Here is a 19368-nt window from a genome sequence, read left to right as displayed (position 1 = left end):
CCCTTTCACTTTTGCAGCGTTTACGATTCGTTTTCGATTCGCCATTCAATCTCCACTTGGACACCGACTTTTTGGCAATTATGTGAAAATTTATTTGGCCGCACACAATTGAAATGTTAAATTAACATCGGCATCGGCATCGTCATCGTCATTGGTATCGACTGGCCTAGGACCTGCTGCATTTGGTCGCCGCGTAATTAGCTGAGAAGAACAAGCTGCGCCAAGCGACTCCATATGAAATGGCAGTTGCTGCGCATGCGCAAAAGGTCAGGTGGTCCACAATTGAATTAAGAGTGCCTGGAGCGGGCCCAAAGCCAGGGGCTAACTGGAGGGGGTGCGGAGGAGGTGGAGGGGGGCGAGAACAGGGGCAGACAGCCGCCACAGCCGCCTAATAAAGCGAAAGGTCAACGCGACGCTGTCGGCATATTAGTCTGGCCCAGAGACCAGGCCGAAAAAAACACTCATAGTCTATGCAAATAATGTCATTAATAATACCCTAAAAAGAGCTGCATGACGGCTCACTTTTGAGCGCTTTATTTGGATAGTACCATTTTCTTTGTCCTTTTTAACGAAACGATTGCAAAACAAGCTTTATTAAGTTGATTATACAAAACAAGAATTTTTAAGAAATTACTTTAGGTTTAAGTATCAGTGTTTTATTAAATTTGGAATGGGGTGTTTTTTTTTAAATTACACTGCACTTAGAAAAGAAAATTTCTTGATTTTTGAAAAAGTTACTTTATTTAAAGAATAATATTAAAATAATAATAATAATTACTTACGGCTTGCTAAATGGTCACTCATCTTTAAGGCCATTTTTAGTTCACTACTCTTTAAATTATGAAATATTTTGCTTAAATCAAGGATTTTTTTTCAGGGTGTATTTTTGATTTAAAATATATAATTTAGTCCTTCTCCCCCAATGTTTATAATTGGTTTTTCGTCTAATCGTCTAATTCGATTGTTTGAACAATACCCTTTCCAGCTTCTCACAGCCAAGTGTCTGCGACAATTCCTCTGTTTACCGTTTTGTGTGCTTAATTTATGGCTGCAAATTTGTATCTGGCATCTGGAAAACTATTGACAGCTGCATGCATTGTTGTAGCCTTGTTGTTACCGTCGGGTCTGCTTATGCGACAACTAAGTATAACAAAAAATCAAAGTCGTGCCAACTACAGTCAGTCGATGTCATCTGTTTTAACTATTTTTAACCAGAAGATCAAAGCAATTGATCAACAAGAATGTCAGGCTAATGCAACCTAGTTGCCAATAAGGTTAAATAGGAAATCCAGCCACTAATTGATAAATTACAAAATAACAGAAAAAGGTGTTGGGAATTTTAGATATTTTATTTCGCGAGAGATGTGACATCCCTTGGCGATAATTTCCCGCTTGAAGGGCTGACAGCTGCCAAAACAATTGGCAAATATCTTTCCAACCCATAAGTCCCATCCAGATGTTTTGCAAACATTGTGTTTAAAAAAATAAATTGCTATTTCTACAGTAGCTTGTAAAAGCTTATAATCAGTTCCGAAAGAGAGTTTGAAACTGCCAGTCGCTGAAAACGGTTCTAGTCAATGACAAAACGCTTGATGGATTTTAGTCAGGTTCTGGATAAGTGTGGAAACTATGGAAGATTTCAAGTAGTGATCCTTCTGCTGTACGGCTACACCAATATTCTGGGATCACTGCACTACTTTTCGCAGACCCTCATCACATTTACACCCGAACATTGGTGGGTTGAAATAACTACATCTTTTATAAGGTAAATAGCTTCGATCTTTCCCATTCCAGGTGCTCCCATGCTGACCTCGAGGGTCTCAGTGTGAAGGAGCTGCGATCGATATACTCAAACATCTCCGAATCATCCTGCACACCCCTCTTGGGCGTGGTCGACGGCATGGGCGTAGTGGCAGAGGGTCGCAAATGCAGGGATTGGATTTTCCAGAGGGAGAGTGGCTACGAAAGCATCACTACTGAGGTACAACTAATCGATTCGATTTGAAACACTTATTAGAAAACAAAAGAGAACGCTATAGTCGAGTTTCCCGACTAATAGATACCCGTTACTCAGCGGACTTCATAACCTTATACCTTCTAAACTAGCAGCCCAATTTTAATAATGACTGAAACACACAAACAGAGTCCAACACCTACGGTCAAACATGACTCATAGTGACAGTACATACATTCAGAGTGATCCTGATCGAGAACATATATATATTACTCTACAAGTGAAGAGTATAATTATTTCTTACTAACTAATTACTTCCTCATTCGACTGCAGCTTAAATGGGTCTGTGACAAATCCCATTATCCGGCAGTGGGCCAGTCGTTCTTCTTCATGGGATCTGTTCTGGGCACCATAACCTTTGGCTATCTCTCGGATCGAATAGGTCGGCTGCCATCCCTGCTAATGGCCACCTTGTTTGGAGCCACAGGCGACTTCGTGACCTCCTTTGTGCACACCCTGCCCTGGTTTGCCTTCTCCAGATTCGTGTCGGGACTATCCACGGATACCATGTACTATCTCATGTACATTTTGGGTAAGCTAAGGCATTCTACGAGATGCAAACATTTAAACACACTTCACAGTCTTCGAGTACCTGAGCCCGAAAAGTCGCACCTTTGGGCTCAACATCATCTTGGCTGTATTCTACTGCTTTGGTCTAATGACTTCGCCCTGGATCGCCATGTGGATTGGCAACTGGCGTCGCTACCTCTGGCTGGCATCTCTGCCAGCTCTGGGAGTGCTCATCTATCCGCTGCTGATCTGCGAAAGTGCCCAGTGGCTGCTGACCAAGAAGAGGTACGACGAGGCGGTGGCCTGCCTGAAACGAGTGGCCAAGTTCAATGGTCGCCAGGTGGAGGACTCCGTGTTCGATGAGTTCGTCAAGCACTATCGCGAAAGGGCTCAACAAGAGTACAAACTAAACAGTCAGGAGGACACTTTCCTAGCCATGTTTATGACGCCACGACTGCGACGCTTTACTTTGACATTGCTCCTGAAGTCGTAAGTGCTTTAATAGCTTTGTGATTAGGAAAACATAATAATTTTCCTGCTTTCCCTGGTAGAGTCATCATAACCCTCTCCTGCGATGTGATCAATCGCAATATGGAGGGTCTGGGCACTTCGCCCTTTAAGCTCTTCTCCTTCACCTCGATCGTCTATTTGCCGGCGGGAGTGGCCATCCTGCTGCTGCAGAACAAGATCGGACGCAAGGGCATGGCCTGCTCCGCCCTTTTTGTAGGTGGGTTCATCACCACGACGACGGGTTTTCTGATAGCCAACCTGGATCCCACGAAGAACGCTCTGCTTCTGGCCATTATGGTGGGTCTGGGTCGCTTTGGAGCCACCGTTTCGTACGATGCGGAGATCCAATATGCGGCAGAGATCATACCCACAAGTGTGCGAGGTCAGGCGGTGTCCAACATCCATGTGGTTGGACTGGCCTCCAGCTCACTGGCCTTCTATGTGATCTACCTGGCCCAGTTCTACAAGCCCCTCCCCTCGATCTTCATCAGCTGCCTGATGTTCTTCGGTGCCGGACTTTGTCTCACTTTGCCCGAGACCTTGAACAAGTAAGTTGACTTTACTAAGACTTCTTACCTTTTTTGCCCTTGCAAAAAGGTACTTATAACTCCGACCCTCAGACGGCTTAAACTTGATTAAAATCGGAAGACTTTATCATATAGCTCTCAAGAGAACAGTCGGAATATTACAAAAAAAATATGTTAAACAAATTGTAACCTCTCTATTTGTCATGATTGTGTTTTTATTTCTTTTTAATATAAAAATAATAACGATTTTAATTTTATTCAAATCGAAAACAATTTAGCTGAAAATCATCATAGCTTTATAAATCGAAACTTGTATATTTCGAAGATTATTTTATTTTTTCAATATCTGCAAGGGTATATATATTTGCTTCCGTTCTTGTTTTGTTTAACTTACTAACATTTTTTTTTTAAATGTTTTCTTTTCAGGAAGTTGCCCGAAACTTTGGCGGATGGGGAAAAGTTTGCCCTGGACGAAGGCTTCCTTTATTTTCCTTGCCTTCGTAAAAAAGAAAAAAATATTGGTGCTGAAAGTGTGTAACTCGAAATTAAAGACTGATTAAAGTTTAAAAAATTTGTACCTAGCAAGGTTTTATTTTTAAACGATCATTGTACATGGTCACCTAATAAAAAAGCCCTCTCGAAGACTGATTAAATATATGTTCGAAACGAATGTTATTAATTTAAAATAAATAGCTTATGCTTATGGTTACATGGCAAGCAAAACGTTGATAAAAGAAAATTCGTTTAATGTTAAATAAAAAAATAACCAAAGAACCTAAAAATGTTCTAAAAAAAAGTTGTTTGTGATTAAAATTGTACCTTAACGACATCGCTTATTATATTTATATGCTAATTTGACCTTACACACTGGTATCTGATAAAACATTACCAAAGAACAATAATCACATATATTACGCAAAGTATAATCTTAGATTATTACAAGCTAAAAACCAATCAAAAATCAGTCAAGCTTAACTTTTAAAAAAGAAAACAGTTACAAACAATTTAAAACAATTTTTTTTTGTAAAGATACAAAATAGCGAATGCTCATCTGTATGCAATTTAAATACATATGCCTTTTCTGACGTCACATATTAAATTGTAGCTATAATAACTTTAAGTAAGCAGCATTGCATGTTTGCAATCACCGACCTCAAAAATCTATATTTATCTCCTCATCATAGCAGTAAACAAAACAAAGGCCTAAAATTTTGAACAGTTTGTCGTCATGAAATTGGTTTGTTATTTGTTTCCATCATTATAAGGAGTACTATCACATTAAGTGGTATCACATCATTGGAGTCAAATCGCAGTAATCCAACTAAAAAAGTAAATAAAATAAAATTAAATAATACATTTTTTAAAAGTATTTAATATGTATTTTGTTATTAAAATGTTGTATACATTAATAGGTATTATCAAATATTTTGGAACACTAAGAACAGCTTGGAGTGTAATAGTCCTGGGTATCCGGGAGCTCGACTATAAACATATATATATATAAATTGATAGTTGGCATCGGTACCTTAAGTGTTTAATTTAAAAGTTGATTAAAAAACCAAAAGTAATGGGTATTATAATGGATTATATACTTTTTTTTTGCATTCCTTCGTGTATTGGGCCATTTCGTTTTCACGAAAATACGAAAGCAGGCATGTCGAAAGCCTCACATCAAACTTTACTTTCGTTCCGTGCGGTTGACATTGCAATTTCGCTCGAGGCGCGCAATTCTCGGTCAGTGACTACGCAGAGTTCATCAGCGACAGTCCGATTTCGATGATTTCAAAAGTCAGTCCTTATCGCAATTTCAAAAGCCATCTTTTAGCGAGCATCTGCACCTGAGGACAGATCCCCAAGCTTGTCTAAATCCAAAGTTCGCATTTTTTAATTGGGTTCGTAAAATAAATGCGCTGTGAAAAAATCCACAGAGTTCGGTGCTCTTTATCTTGATGATAAATATAATGAAGTTAAATGTGCTTTAATGCTACAATTTATAAAGAAATTCTAAAGTTTTAAAAAGTGTTGCAAGTATGCAATCTCTATTGCTACAAATAAAAGTTCTTTTTTTTTTAAGTGTCTCGAACAAAACTTATTTTTTTTAAAACACGATACTTTTACTTTCTTTTAATTCAAAATAAATAAATCCAAAAACTGAGACTTTTACGACCTACAGCCAGTTTCTCAGCTCCACGCAGAGTACAGATCTCTAGTAAAATTACACAACATATGACGAAAGAGCGCAGCTGTCAAACATAATCTACACTAATTTTTCTGATCTCGGTCTGGCAGGAATTACCGAGCGCACTAATTGGTTTTAAAAATTAAGCGAAATTCATGGCAGACAATTAGGCGAATCGCAGATGCAGCGGTGAAGATGAGTCGGAGTCTGTCCCACGCCCGGCTCTTCTCAATTCCCGGATAGAATCGTAAATCGTAAATCGTGAATCGTGAACGGAGGCCAGTGGATGGTGCGAACACAATGCTCGAGGTGGACAAGATTCTGGAGAAGTGCGGCGACTTTGGCCGTCTTCAACTGCTGATGCTGCTGCTCTTCTGTGTGATCAATGTGCTCTCAGCCCTGCACTATTACTCCCAGACCATCATCAGTTTTGTTCCCAAGTACTGGTACGTATTCCTTCGCTGTCCACCACGTCGTATACTTAACGCATTACTCATACAACCAGGTGTGCAGATGGTTTGGCCGCCAACATAGAACCGCCGGCTGAGTCAAGTTGCCTGCCACTAAGCCGGAACATTAGCAGCCCGAGTACCTGCCACAACTATGACTACGATCTGTACATGGGCTACCAGAGTTTTCCCAGCGAAATGGACTGGGTGTGCGCCGATGCCTGGAAACTCACCCTTGGTCAGTCCATGTTCTTTGTGGGCTCGGTGGTGGGCTCCATGGTGCTGGGCTATCTGGCCGACGTGGTCGGTCGTCTGCCCATTCTGATCGTGGCCAATCTGATTGCCATGACCGGCAACCTACTGACCATTTGGAGCAGCAACGTTACGCTTTTCTGTATTTTCCGCATGATTTCGGGCATTGCCACGGACAGCAACTTTGTGATGATGTACATCTTGGGTGAGTTCAAGTCCACGTTGTGTTTTAAAGGAAACTGAAATACATTAATAGCATTAAAAGCATTGAGCAACTTTATTTGAGATATAGAGTGTAATCGCTATTCTGAAATTACTCATCAGAACCATTTAAGGCATACCTTTTTATAGCTGGCGATGCAAAAATTGTATGGTATTTTTTAAAAAAAGATAGAAATTTTATTTTCATGTCTTTAGCTATGTTGAACTATGCATGAATTAAAAAATAATGATAGTCTTTTTCTTTGATTGCTTTGAAAACTTTTTACAAAATGCCTTTCAAATTTAAAAAATATGAAATGCTATTTTTTGAATCCCAATACCAAATCATGCAAATTTTATTTTTATTTTTTTTTTCTACTTTGCAATAATAAAATTCATTGTTTTCAGAAATGTTTATTTATATTTTGCAGACCCAACCGTAAAATGTTAGTCGGATTTAATAGGTTTTAAATCCTTTCATATTTATTATTTTTAGAATCCAACATTGTATATTGCCTTTATTAATTCTGTTTTGCACTGTGTAATAGTTAAATATTATTTAATTTCACCTGACAGTTATGGAGTACATGCGTCCATCAGTGCGCACCCTTGGCCTAAGCATTTGCATTGGATTCTTCTACTGTCTGGGCTCGATGGCGGCACCCTGGATCGCCGTGCTCATGCACAGCTGGCGGGGATTCCTGGTGGCCACCTCCCTGCCCCTGCTGGTGGTGCCACTTTTCTACCTAGTCGTGCCAGAAAGCATTCAGTGGCTGATTTCCATGCAGAAGTACGACAGGGCAGTGGTCTGCCTGAAGCGAGTGGCCAGGATCAATGGAAGGCAGGTGGAGGAGAGCTCTTTCGAGGAGTTCGTCGAGGAGTGCAAATTCAGCCAGCAGAACCACAAGACCTCGCCCCACCTGCTGCACCTGTTCAAGACGCCCCGCCTGCGCCGCCACACCCTGATCCTCTTCTTCAAGTCGTGAGTAGCCGCCAGATGATGGCTAATGGTTTCGGCACTAGATGAATTTTTACTAATTTCCAACACCCACGCGCAGCATGGTCATCACCCTCTGCTACGATGCCGTATCGCGAAACGTTCAGGGCCTTGGCATTTCGCCATTTGTGATGTTCTCGCTGAGCGCCACCGCAATTCTGCCGGCCTGCCTGCTGATCATCGCCCTGCAAGATCGCATCGGACGCAAGGCGATGGCCTCCGCCTCCCTGCTGCTGAGTGGCATTTTCATCTCGGTCACCGGGGGCATCATCTTCGCAGCCTCTGCATCGGATAAGAGTGAGTTGGGACCGATCACAGTATGCCTGGGGTATACTTACAGTTGAGTGATGAATATCTATTTGTTGGATTTCAACGAGAAGTTAATCTGCCAAAGTATGCGGCTTTGTTATCAATCGTAACGAGAAAGGAAAAAATTATTTAAGGCTAAAAGAGAATACACCTGTATTATTCTTAGAAACAACAACATTTTTTGACTTTTACCTAATTGTTGCTTTGACAGCTATAGGATATAGTCGTCCGATCGAAAAGATTTTTTATGATGATGATCAAGAATATTTTTGCATTGTCTCCTTCACTGAGTTCCTTCAGACCAATTTTATGATGCCCTCTGCAACGATATAAAAATTATATTAAAATAAATAAATATAATCCACGATCAATTACAAAAATATTGCTCACTTATTACATATCTTATTTTATTCACATAGGAAAATTTAGTGATATAAAATGAGGGAAATAAATATCCATATAAAGAAATTAAGTATATTACAGCTGATACTGCTTGCAAATTTGCAAATGTGGAGGATTTTTATTGATTAAGCAAATCAAAGCAGATTTGATATTTGTTATGAAATATTCATCAGCACTGCTTGTTTTTTCTTCAAAATATTTTATTTAGTTTTTTCCAATTATTTTGTTTAGATTTAAACGTATTTCTACTTGTTGAATAATATAGTTCCAGAGTGGTAATATAATTGTTACACAATTAGTATTTTAAAAGCAAAACATTAGAAATTTTATGCCTACAATAGTTATTTAAATAATTTTGGACAATACACTATATACACGTGTATAAATTAATGGCGACTTGCATTAGAATTACTTTATATTCCTACTCATATTACATCTAAAACGCGTTAATCAGTTATCTTTTCCAATTCCCACAGCCACCACATTGCTGGTGAGCCTCTCCGTGGTGGGTCGCTTCGGGGTGACCGTGGCCTACAATTCGGGGGCGCAGTATGCCACCGAGCTGATCCCCACCTGCGTTCGCGGCCAGGGAGTGGCGGCCGTCCATGTGGCCGGCTATGCCTTCACCTTCTTCAGCGCCTACATCCTGTTCACGCGGAGCATCTTCTCGCCGCTGCCCGAGATCATCCTGGGTGTGCTGTCCCTGTTGGGGGCGTGTCTCTGCCTCCTGCTGCCAGAGACCCTGCACCGCACGCTGCCCACTTCGCTGGAGGATGGCGAGAAGTTCGGAAAGAACGATCGCTGGTACACCTTCGGTTTTCTGGAGAAACGCACTCAGTCTGCGGCCACGCTGGCCAGCCAAAACGTCAAGATGTACTCGCAATCAATGGAATCTGCCGTCTACTTTTGAGTTGGCACGTGGATCGTTTTCGTAGACAATGGACGTCACTTGGATACTATCACTGCACTCGTAGTTTTTCCGTAAAGCCCACCAAATGATAAGTGTTTATGATAAAAACAACGGTTACAAAGACTTAGACTTACATTTTTAGAATTAGGTTACAATTAGTGTACACTTTACACAAGAAAAGTGTGCAAATAATAAATAAAAATGTCTTGAAATATGATATCAGATTTACTTATAAATTTCAGCAAAAAGTTATGTATAAGAACAATACCGTTAATTTAGATATTAATCAGATATATATATATATATATTTTATCTGCCATGCGTTGCATCAGTTTGCTTATTTGATATTCCACATTTTAAGAGCACTATTACTAAAATATTACTCTGTGTAATTCCGACGCGACATTGTTTAGCCGGACTTACTTGTTTCTATTTGCAAGACACCATAAGTCTATTGAAATTGTAAGGCTATCATAAAGATAGGGCTCTGCTTAGCTGCTAATAAACACATCCCATGCGACTCGGAAAAAACTCTACTCACGCCAAACAGAAGCCAGACGTCGGAAATTGTTCAAACGCTTTCTCTCCTACTAATGCCCCCGTGCGAGATAAACCAGAAGCTATAATAGATACTCTGTGTTTGCAGTGTATTAGGGCATTAGGCAGGCTCCCAGAATTGGGTATATACCAGCTGCTGTGACCCCTGTGTCCGCATCAGTTGCTAGATTGCGAGTGCAGCGGCTTCATGTGGCGAAATGGATCTCCAGAGTGTCCTAGAGAAGTGCGGCAACTTTGGCCCCTACCAAATCCTGCTGTTGGGTCTCTTCGGATACACGAACATAGTGTCCTCGCTGCACTACTTCTCACAGACCATCATAAGTTTCACACCAGAGCACAGGTGAGCGGGGACTTGCCATCCACTTTGATAAGTAATGATGAAATTCAACGCAGTACTAAATAACACAAAATTATTATTGAATAAGTAAGCAATTTAAAATTTTGTTGAATAAAGCATTACATTAGTATTGATACCAAACCAATGGAAAACTTCATGTCATTAAACACAAAAATAAAATTTTTGTAGAATCAATTAATTTAATGGTTTTTTTTTCGTACCATGCCGATCAGGAGTGCACATTAATTTATTTTGACAACATATATAAAAAAAAAACGTTACTATGTGAACTGCAACAAGGTGTGTCAAATAAAAAAATCAAATTGCAAAGTTGTTCATCAACATATATACAGTACCACAAATTTTGCAAATGACAAAAAATGCCTCAAGGTCAAAAGGTGAATTTTCGATGATATGATCTTCTATTTTAGTTGTTCTCCACCTGAGGAAGCCTCTCCAAAGAATTTAACACTCCTGAGCTGCAATATAATTGAGTACGATGCGGACCTGACTTCACATCGAGATTACAAGTGCAGCTCCTGGGATTTCGAAAGGGAAAGCAACTACGAGAGCATAACCACAGAGGTAAATTTCAGCCCGAAAGTAGAAAACACATTTAGTGGCTTAACACTCCCGTTCGAAATATTGAACACAGCTCGAGTGGGTCTGCGACGATTCCTACAAACTGGCGGTGGGTCAGTCCTTCTTCTTCATTGGTTCCGCCCTGGGCAGTATTTTCTTTGGGTATTTGGCCGATCGCATAGGACGACTGCCTGCCTGCGTTCTGACCACTCTGACGGGAGCATCCGGGGATTTCTTCACCTCCTTTGTGAGCAGTCTGCCTTGGTTCTCGTTCACGCGCTTCGTCTCCGGCCTCTCCATGGACACCCAGTATTACCTGATGTATATTTTGGGTAACTGACCTTAACGTTCAGTTTTAAAGAGCACGTAAAGATACAAATCTCTTGCAGTTTTCGAGTACTTGAGTCCGCAGCACCGCACCTTCGGACTGAACATCATCCTGGGCGTCTTCTACTGCATCGGTCTGATAATCTCGCCCTGGATGGCCATTTGGCTGGGCAACTGGCGCAGTTACCTCTGGGCGGCATCCCTTCCAGCCCTGGGAATGCTAATCTATCCTTTTTGCCTCCACGAAAGCGCCGAGTGGCTGCTGACCAAGGGAAAGTTCGACAAGGCAGTCAGCAATCTACGGAGCATCGCCAAGTTCAATGGACGGCGGGTGGAGGACTCTGTTTTCGTCGAATTTGTCAAACACTATCGCGAGAAGTTGCAGAGTTCGCAAAAGACTTCCTCCGACAACTTTGTGGGCATGCTGAGGACACCAAGACTGAGGAAGTTTACCATTATTCTGTTGATTAAATCGTAAGTTGAGATGAGTGTTTATATTTTTCAGTCTTTTAACACTTTTCCAAATCTTCCCAGAATGATCATTACCATCGCTTTTGACACCCTGAGTCGCAATATGGAGGGCGTGGGCTTATCCCCCTTTAAGCTCTTCTCCTACTCGGGATTCTGCTACCTGCCTGCTGGCTTGGTCATTATCATGTTCCAGAACAAAATCGGGCGAAAGGGCATGGCCTGCGCCTCGCTCTTCGTGGGTGCCTTGATCACAGCGACCACTGGTTACCTGGTGGCCACTCTGTATCCAGAGAAGCACTCCGTACTCCTCGGCTTCATGGTGAGCCTGGGCAGATTCGGAGCGGTGGTGGCCTACGATGCGGAGGCCCAGTACGCAGCGGAGATTATTCCGACCAGTGTGCGGGGACAGGGGGTGGCCAACATCCATGTGGTGGGCAATGCCTTTGCCTTCTTCAGTCCATACGTCATCTACTTGGGGACTTTCTACAAGCCGCTGCCATCTCTATTGATCAGCTTCATTATGCTATTCGGTGCTTGTTTGTGCCTGACTCTTCCAGAAACTTTGAACAAGTGAGCATTTTGTAGTTAGTATTCCTTAGAGTCCTAAATTAACATATATTTCTCTCCTTTAGACAACTCCCGCAGACTCTGGAGGAAGGCGAAGTATTTGCCAAGGGCGAGAAATGGTATTACTTTCCCTGCTTTTCGCGCAGACTGCAGTCGAATAAATCTGATTCTCAATTGGAGTCGGCCAACGGTATTACAAAGTAGTTACGATAAATGTATTACAAATATAATAAAAGTGTTTAGTTTTAATACAAACAAATACAAATTAAAGCGAAACATGTTTAATGTTCTATTAAGTTTTAACACTTTAAAGACTTTAATAACAGGTTTTCGGGTATAAAGGTAATAATAATACTTTATGTATTTAATATAATTATTTTTAGAACTAAGACCTGACTTAATGTGTTAAAAAATAAGAAAGAACGATATAGTCGAGTTTATACTTAACATTCCGGATTTCATCATATTGTGATCGCATTTCCAATACTCATATCTGTCTAATCCATTTGTTCCAACTTTATATAGATTACGCCGATGGTTTTGAAACCTACTTATTCTACTAAATAAATAAAAAAGTACGTATAAGTTCAAAAATTTATATTTGAAAACATGGTATCGGATTCTTGTTTTTAAAATTCTTTAACAACATGACCAAGCGTAGCTGTTGGCCTTTTAAATATGTCTTTTTATGATTTTAAGGATCTATTAAAAAAGTAGTATGATACTCCTACTGCCATATAGAACAATAAACTGATTGACCACATATAACAACTGTTTTTAAGTGACATAGGTAAAGCATAGTAGCAAATTTTATTTTTTATTGCCTTTGTAATGCGTTGTTTAGTTTTACCTCTTTCCATTTACCAGTCAGCACCATAACACACCCGTTTAGATAACGCAGGGCATATGTACTTATGTTGTGCGGACGTAACACTTATAATCAGCACACGGGACTCGGGCGTACCTCTGCACAAGCCAAAACAGATTCAGAAGTCGGAAATGGTCCAAACGATTTCGTTCTTCCTCATGCCCCCATGTGAGATAAAACTAACAGCAGATTTTCTATGTTTGCAGTGTATTAACATTATATGATCAGCGTTCAGAATAAAGTATATACCAGCTGCTCGGCCCCTTCGTTGGCATCAGTTGCTGGTTTGCGATCGGAGTGGATTCATGTGACGAAATGGATCTCCAGCGTGTCCTGGAGAAGTGTGGCAACTTTGGCCCCTACCAAATCCTTCTGCTGGGTCTCTATGGATACACAAATATAGTGTCCTCGCTGCACTACTTTTCGCAGACCCTTATTAGCTTTACGCCTTCGCACAGGTAAGCGGGAATATCCCAACAGTTTTACTAAAAAATTAAGTCAATAATAAATGAATGCTTAAATTTCATAAAAAAAAGTTCCTAGTTGATTATGGTTAAAATTTAATTTAAATTTAATTAGAAAAAAAACTTGCTTAAAAAGATATTAAGATAATACGTACTTACAATTAAAAGTGAAATCTATGAAACAAATTTAAGTTAAATTTAAAACAAAATGGAAAAAACATATTATGCAATAGCATATGGAGCTTTTATATTAACAATGTTTATTCTTTTTAGTTGTTCTCCGCCTGTGGAAGATACCTCCCATAATTTAACCGTACTGCTGGCTTGTAATATAATTCAGTACGATGCGGACCTGACTTCACATCGAGATTACAAGTGTAGCTCCTGGGATTTCGATAGGGAAAGCAACTACGAGAGCATAACCACAGAGGTAAGTTTCAGCCCGAAAGTAGAAAACACATTTAGTGGCTTAACACTCCCGTTCGAAATATTGAACACAGCTCGAGTGGGTCTGCGATGATTCCTACAAACTGGCGGTGGGTCAGTCCTTCTTCTTCATTGGTTCCGCCCTGGGCAGTATTTTCTTTGGGTATTTGGCCGATCGCATAGGACGACTGCCTGCCTGCGTTCTGACCACTCTGACGGGAGCCTCCGGGGATTTCTTCACCTCCTTTGTGAGCAGTCTGCCTTGGTTCTCGTTCACGCGCTTCGTCTCCGGCCTTTCTATGGACACCCAGTATGTCCTGATGTACATTTTGGGTAACTGACCTTAACCTACAGTTTTAAAGAGCATGTAAGGATGAAAATCTTTTGCAGTTTTCGAGTACTTGAGTCCGCAGCACCGCACCTTTGGGCTAAACATCATCCTGGCCGTCTTCTACTGCATCGGTCTGATGATCTCGCCTTGGATGGCCATTTGGCTGGGCAACTGGCGCAGTTACCTCTGGGCGGCATCCCTTCCAGCCCTGGGAATGCTTATTTATCCTTTGTGTCTACACGAAAGCGTCGAGTGGCTGCTGACCAAGGGAAAGTTCGACAAGGCGGTCAACAATCTGCGGAGCATCGCCAAGTTCAATGGGCGCCAGGTGGAGGACTCTGTCTTCGATGAGTTCATCAAGCACTACCGCGAGAAGTTGAACAGCTCGCAAAAGACATCCACGGACACCTTTATGGGCATGCTGAGGACACCAAGACTGAGAAAATTCACCATTATACTGTTGATCAAATCGTGAGTTGAGACGATAAATAGCTTAATTAACTTTTATTAATTTCGGTTCACATTTCCCCAGCATGATCATCACGATTGCATTCGACATCCTGAGTCGCAACATGGAGGGCGTGGGCATATCGCCCTTCAAACTATTCTCCTACTCGGGATTCGTTGTGCTGCCTGCCGGCCTCACCATTATCCTGTTCCAGAACAAAATCGGGCGAAAGGGCATGGCCTGTGCCTCGCTCTTTGTGGGTGCCTTGATCACAGCGACCACGGGGTATCTAGTGGGCACCCTCGATCCCGCTAACTACTCTGTACTGCTGGGCTTCATGGTGTGCCTGGCGAGATTCGGAGCGGTGGTGGCCTACGATGCGGAGGCCCAGTACGCGGCGGAGATTATACCGACCAGTGTGCGGGGACAGGGGGTGGCCAACATCCATGTGGTGGGCAATGCCTTTGCCTTCTTCAGCTCCTACATAATCTACCTGGGCACGTTCTACAAACCGCTGCCATCTCTTCTGATCAGTTTCCTGCTCATCATCGGCGGTTGTTTGTGCCTGACTCTTCCAGAGACTTTGCACAAGTAAGTTTTGGGTAGTTTGCATTTCTTAGAGTCGTAAATTAACCTGTAATTTTCTACCCTAGGCAACTCCCACAGACGCTGGATGAAGGTGAAGGGTTTGCCAAGGGCGAGAAGTGGTATTTCTTCCCCTGCTTTTCACGCAGACTGCAGTCGAATAAATCGGATTTCCAGTTGGAGTCGGCAAACGAAATTACCAAGTAGTTATAATAAATGTATTAAACATATAATAAAAGACAAAACAAAATAACAACAAAACATGTTTACTGGTGTCTTTATTTTTATGGGCGGCAGTAAAAGTTACGCCTTTAAAGCTATAAATATGGATTATGTATGCGATTTCATCATACAATCAGTTCCAGAAACTAAATTATTTAATCCCTGGCTCAGACATCCCTTCAGTGGTTGCCTAGGGACCCTAATTTGGCTTGTTCAAACTTCAGTAGCGTCTGTCTGGGGCGTGATTTATATGGATCACGACAATGGTTCCGGAACTTTTACTACCCGGCGTGATAAGCAAATTATGATTGCCTTTTTGAGAGGCTACGTTTGGCGCCTCCGAGAGGCAGACCTGTAATCTATACTATATATAATCTATATCTCTAAACGGGAACCCATTAAAGTGTCAGGCGACAAACAAAGAATCCGCGCATTCGGCTAATCCCCCCGTAAAAGCAGATTCCATTTCAGGCGTGACTTACAACACGGCAGTGGCTAAATCTGTTATAAATCAAAGGCAAAATGCTTGTTGACAACCGAAATTGTCGAGAGCGTCCGTAACTTGACCAAGTTAAATGCCTGATAAGCGGAGAAAGACGCATTTCTTTAAAGTGTCATCAAAGTAACTGAAAATCAAGGCCATTCATTACTTACTAAGTTCAACAAAATAATAATTTCATGGCTCTGTTGATGCTGCATTGTTTCTTCGTGATGTTGTATTTTTATGCTGTGTAAATAAACAACTCCTGTGTAGGGTTCCTTTGGTTTGTTCACTTGAGTGTTTGCTCTGGTCTCAGCTTTTTATCATCGGCACACACCCCAAAAGAAGCGAGGGAGATTGCCCAGCCAATCTCTGTTACTAATTACCCATCCTAATCAGGGGCAACGCCTATATCTTTATACTATATAAGGCAGCCGCCGATCCAAGCCCAGCGTCAAAATACTGAGCGTACAGGCAGAATGTAGTTGACTCTTAACTTGAAAGAATCAGCGCATTGCCCACATCAACAAAGTGTCCCAGTCAGTTAAGTGAATTATATACCCAAGTGAAGTTCCTTCGAGATCAGCATGGATTTTGATCGCGTGCTTGAGAAGTGTGGAAACTTCGGTCGGTTTCAGTTTGTCATACTCATTCTGTACGGCTACACGAATATACTCAGCTCGCTTCACTATTTCTCACAGACTCTTATTACTTTTACACCTGAGCATTGGTAAGTAATTTACTTAAGTTGCGAAAGTGAAATAAAACATTTCCGTAAAGAACGCGAAGGTTGAACCAATATTTTAACCTACTAGTTAGGTTCGTTTGCGGACTGAAGCATATAAGTTTGCAATTTTTAATAGCGGTATACAAGTGTGGTTCCCTTAAATTTTTTTAAAGCCTTCAGATGCACTTTTTTCAATATATTTGAACAAAAACAAGATTTTAACAAAAGAGATAACAATTGGAATTGTGAAAGCCTAATTGCTACTACCCTGGTAAATAAAACGTAGTAAATGCAAAAATGTGGAAAAAGTTTAAATATTTTTCACTTTAGATCTTATATTTTCCACATTTATTAAAATGTTTTATTATTAAACCATGCAATTTAACATGCATTATTTAATTCTGTGATTTTATATTTAATTTTAATATTGAATATAAAATTGTAAATTCAAGAGTCAGATATTAATTTTTACCATTCCTTTTTTTTGATTAGTGGACCTTAAATTTAAATATTTAGTGGATAAAACATGGCTTTTCTTAATGCCGTTTGTTATACCTGATTTTAGGTGTTCCCATGACGACTTGATGGGTTTGAGTGCTGCGGAAGTGCGATCCATTTACTCCAATGTGACGCACCCCTCCTGCACCCTTCTCTCGGCGGTGATCAATGGCACAGGAGTGGCCTCGGAGGTGGAAAGCTGCCAGGACTGGATCTTCGAAAGGGAGAACGGCTACGAGAGCCTGACCACCGAACTGAAGTGGGTGTGCGACAAGTCGCACCAACCGGCGGTGGGTCAGTCCTTCTTCTTCCTGGGCTCGGTGGTGGGAACCATTTCCTTCGGCTTCCTGTCGGACCGCATTGGCAGACTGCCCGCCATGCTGATGGCCGCTATATCCGGTGCGACTGGTGACTTCATCACCTCCTTTGTGCACACCCTGCCCTGGTTTGCCTTCTCTAGATTCGTCTCGGGATTATCCACGGATACCATGTACTATCTTATGTACATCTTGGGTAAGTCATTTATAAAGCTATTAGGGCTAGAAGTGTTTAGTAATTAGTAAATGCCTCTGAGGACAGTCTTCGAGTACCTGAGTCCCAAGCGCCGCACCTTCGGCCTCAACATCATCCTGGCTGTGTTCTACTGCTTCGGACTGATGACCTCGCCTTGGCTTGCCATGTGGATTGGCAACTGGCGTCGCTACCTCTGGCTGGCATCTCTGCCAGCTCTGGGAGTGCTCATCTATCCGCTGCTGATCTGCGAAAGTGCCCAGTGGCTGCTGACCAAGAAGAGGTACGACGAGGCGGTGGCCTGCCTGAAACGAGTGGCCAAGTTTAATGGTCGCCAGGTGGAGGACTCAGTGTTCGATGAGTTCGTGAAGCACTATCGCGAGAAGATGAACGAGCAGAGCAAGCTGAACAAGCAGATGGACACGTTCCTGGGGATGTTCAAGACTCCCAGACTTCGCCGCTTCACCACCACGCTGCTGGTTAAATCGTAGGTTCATTACTGGGTTTTATATCAGGAATGGAAAGGACTAAGCTTTGTGTTTGTCTCAGGGTCATCATCACACTGTCCTACGACGTGATCAACAGGAACATGGAGGGCCTGGGCTCCTCGCCCTTCAAGCTGTTCTCACTGACCTCCAGTGTCTATCTGCCAGCAGGATTTATCATTCTCCTGCTGCAGAACAGGATCGGTCGCAAGGGCATGGCCTGTGGAGCCCTGCTGGTGGGCGCCATTATCACCGCCGCCACGGGATTCCTCATTGCGGTGTTGGATCCCAAAGAGAATGCCATCCTGCTGGCCTTAATGGTGGGCCTGGGCCGCTTTGGTACCACTGTCTCCTACGATGCAGAGATCCAATATGCGGCAGAGATCATACCAACAAGTGTGCGAGGTCAGGCGGTGTCCAACATTCATGTGGTTGGATTGGCCTCCAGCTCACTGGCCTTCTATGTGATCTACCTGGCCCAGTACTACAAGCCCCTCCCCTCGATCTTCATCAGCGTTCTGATGTTCCTGGGCGCCCTTCTTTGCCTTACGCTTCCCGAAACTCTGCACAAGTAAGTCACATCTTTTATAGACATTTGCCATATTAATTAATATATTAACTTATTTTAAATTAAGGAAACTGCCCGAAACCCTGGCCGATGGCGAACGCTTTGCCATGAACGAGGGCTGCCTCTATTTCCCATGCTTGCACAAACGCCGCGAAAGTCTGACCAAGCATGAGGACCTTAAGTCTGAACCCTAGAGGGTTGTCCACTGAAAACTGACTACTTTTCAACCTGCTAGCCACTTAACCTGATGATGGAGCCAACGATTAGTTGACTTCTGTAACCGAATGGTCTGATAATTGTTACTCATGTGAAGGATGCATAGTAATTAAACCAAAACCGTTGTGTAGAACACATTTATCTAACCGTATATAATCAAAACAGAACTGGTATATATATATGATGTACTTATTTTCTTTCACAATAAATTTATATATGAAAAACTACAAGTGATGCTCTGTTTTCGACTAGGATAAAATTGGTACAGACATTAAACTAATTTGATTTTATCCACCAGCACGTTATAGTATTTTAAGACACCAGTCATTTGGTTTTAATATTAAAATATAGTTAAGTAAACCATTCATAAGGATACTTAAACACCTTTTTTTAATTTTAAAAAATACCTTAACTTTATTGTTATGTTATATATATAT

General features: G+C 41.7%; 5 protein-coding genes and 1 long non-coding RNA gene across 9 annotated transcripts; 5 read left to right on the top strand and 1 right to left on the bottom strand.

Moving 5' to 3' along the window:
- The first annotated feature begins 1413 nt into the window (after window positions 1-1413).
- LOC108150001 (organic cation transporter-like protein) lies at window positions 1414-4432 on the top strand. Its single transcript, XM_017277943.2, has 6 exons — window positions 1414-1735; window positions 1795-1981; window positions 2288-2546; window positions 2596-3013; window positions 3076-3582; window positions 3988-4432. Exons 1-6 carry the CDS (start codon window positions 1578-1580, stop codon window positions 4097-4099), a joined length of 1641 nt encoding a protein of 546 aa, XP_017133432.1. The 5' UTR covers window positions 1414-1577; the 3' UTR covers window positions 4100-4432.
- An 813-nt stretch (window positions 4433-5245) lies between these two features.
- LOC108135969 (organic cation transporter protein) lies at window positions 5246-9477 on the top strand. Of its 4 annotated transcripts, none has more exons than XM_041709330.1 (6): window positions 5246-5453; window positions 5851-6186; window positions 6246-6646; window positions 7219-7624; window positions 7701-7936; window positions 8827-9477. In XM_041709330.1, the coding sequence occupies exons 2-6, from the start codon at window positions 6041-6043 to the stop codon at window positions 9258-9260; spliced, it is 1623 nt and encodes a 540-aa protein (XP_041565264.1). In that variant the 5' UTR covers window positions 5246-5453; window positions 5851-6040; the 3' UTR covers window positions 9261-9477. The 4 variants fall into 4 exon arrangements, with proteins under 4 accessions (XP_041565264.1, XP_041565263.1, XP_041565265.1 ...); XM_041709329.1 differs by having other exon boundaries at window positions 5735-6186; XM_041709331.1 differs by having other exon boundaries at window positions 5269-5349.
- Window positions 7811-8909, bottom strand: LOC108135984. The gene is made up of 4 exons (XR_001773938.2): window positions 8785-8909; window positions 8141-8267; window positions 7978-8083; window positions 7811-7921 (listed from the first exon to the last, which is right to left on the bottom strand). It is a non-coding gene; the product is annotated as an uncharacterized LOC108135984 (long non-coding RNA).
- Window positions 9478-9961: 484 nt separating the features above from the next.
- Window positions 9962-12405, top strand: LOC108135945 (organic cation transporter protein-like). Its single transcript, XM_017256901.2, has 6 exons — window positions 9962-10158; window positions 10587-10740; window positions 10811-11069; window positions 11127-11538; window positions 11599-12105; window positions 12168-12405. The coding sequence occupies exons 1-6, from the start codon at window positions 10016-10018 to the stop codon at window positions 12304-12306; spliced, it is 1614 nt and encodes a 537-aa protein (XP_017112390.1). The 5' UTR covers window positions 9962-10015; the 3' UTR covers window positions 12307-12405.
- Window positions 12406-13243: 838 nt separating this feature from the next.
- On the top strand, window positions 13244-15485 carry LOC108136004 (organic cation transporter protein). Its single transcript, XM_017256933.1, has 6 exons — window positions 13244-13428; window positions 13708-13864; window positions 13935-14193; window positions 14251-14662; window positions 14724-15230; window positions 15293-15485. Exons 1-6 carry the CDS (start codon window positions 13286-13288, stop codon window positions 15429-15431), a joined length of 1617 nt encoding a protein of 538 aa, XP_017112422.1. The 5' UTR covers window positions 13244-13285; the 3' UTR covers window positions 15432-15485.
- An 890-nt stretch (window positions 15486-16375) lies between these two features.
- Window positions 16376-19158, top strand: LOC108135887 (organic cation transporter-like protein). Its single transcript, XM_017256803.2, has 5 exons — window positions 16376-16657; window positions 17220-17665; window positions 17732-18149; window positions 18212-18718; window positions 18783-19158. The coding sequence occupies exons 1-5, from the start codon at window positions 16515-16517 to the stop codon at window positions 18907-18909; spliced, it is 1641 nt and encodes a 546-aa protein (XP_017112292.1). The 5' UTR covers window positions 16376-16514; the 3' UTR covers window positions 18910-19158.
- The last annotated feature ends 210 nt before the right edge of the window (window positions 19159-19368 follow it).

The sequence above is a fragment of the Drosophila elegans genome, unplaced genomic scaffold (assembly GCF_018152505.1).
Source record: "Drosophila elegans isolate 14027-0461.03 unplaced genomic scaffold, ASM1815250v1 contig_476, whole genome shotgun sequence".
Classification (NCBI taxonomy): Eukaryota; Metazoa; Arthropoda; class Insecta; order Diptera; family Drosophilidae; genus Drosophila; species Drosophila elegans.
This window is presented reverse-complemented; position numbering and strand designations above follow the sequence as displayed.

Coding starts and splice junctions, on each gene's coding strand:
- LOC108150001 (XM_017277943.2), top strand. CDS start 1,578: ATGACAAAACGCTTGATGGATTTTAGTCAGGTTCTGGATAAGTGTGGA. Junction 1,736..1,794: donor ACATTTACACCCGAACATTG/GTGGGTTGAAAT, acceptor TTCCCATTCCAG/GTGCTCCCATGCTGACCTCG. Junction 2,547..2,595: donor CTATCTCATGTACATTTTGG/GTAAGCTAAGGC, acceptor CACACTTCACAG/TCTTCGAGTACCTGAGCCCG.
- LOC108135969 (XM_041709330.1), top strand. CDS start 6,041: ATGCTCGAGGTGGACAAGATTCTGGAGAAGTGCGGCGACTTTGGCCGT. Junction 6,647..7,218: donor TGTGATGATGTACATCTTGG/GTGAGTTCAAGT, acceptor TTCACCTGACAG/TTATGGAGTACATGCGTCCA. Junction 7,625..7,700: donor CTGATCCTCTTCTTCAAGTC/GTGAGTAGCCGC, acceptor ACCCACGCGCAG/CATGGTCATCACCCTCTGCT.
- LOC108135945 (XM_017256901.2), top strand. CDS start 10,016: ATGGATCTCCAGAGTGTCCTAGAGAAGTGCGGCAACTTTGGCCCCTAC. Junction 11,070..11,126: donor TTACCTGATGTATATTTTGG/GTAACTGACCTT, acceptor AATCTCTTGCAG/TTTTCGAGTACTTGAGTCCG. Junction 11,539..11,598: donor ATTATTCTGTTGATTAAATC/GTAAGTTGAGAT, acceptor AAATCTTCCCAG/AATGATCATTACCATCGCTT.
- LOC108136004 (XM_017256933.1), top strand. CDS start 13,286: ATGGATCTCCAGCGTGTCCTGGAGAAGTGTGGCAACTTTGGCCCCTAC. Junction 13,429..13,707: donor AGCTTTACGCCTTCGCACAG/GTAAGCGGGAAT, acceptor TATTCTTTTTAG/TTGTTCTCCGCCTGTGGAAG. Junction 14,663..14,723: donor ATTATACTGTTGATCAAATC/GTGAGTTGAGAC, acceptor ACATTTCCCCAG/CATGATCATCACGATTGCAT.
- LOC108135887 (XM_017256803.2), top strand. CDS start 16,515: ATGGATTTTGATCGCGTGCTTGAGAAGTGTGGAAACTTCGGTCGGTTT. Junction 18,150..18,211: donor ACCACGCTGCTGGTTAAATC/GTAGGTTCATTA, acceptor TGTTTGTCTCAG/GGTCATCATCACACTGTCCT. Junction 18,719..18,782: donor CTTCCCGAAACTCTGCACAA/GTAAGTCACATC, acceptor TTTTAAATTAAG/GAAACTGCCCGAAACCCTGG.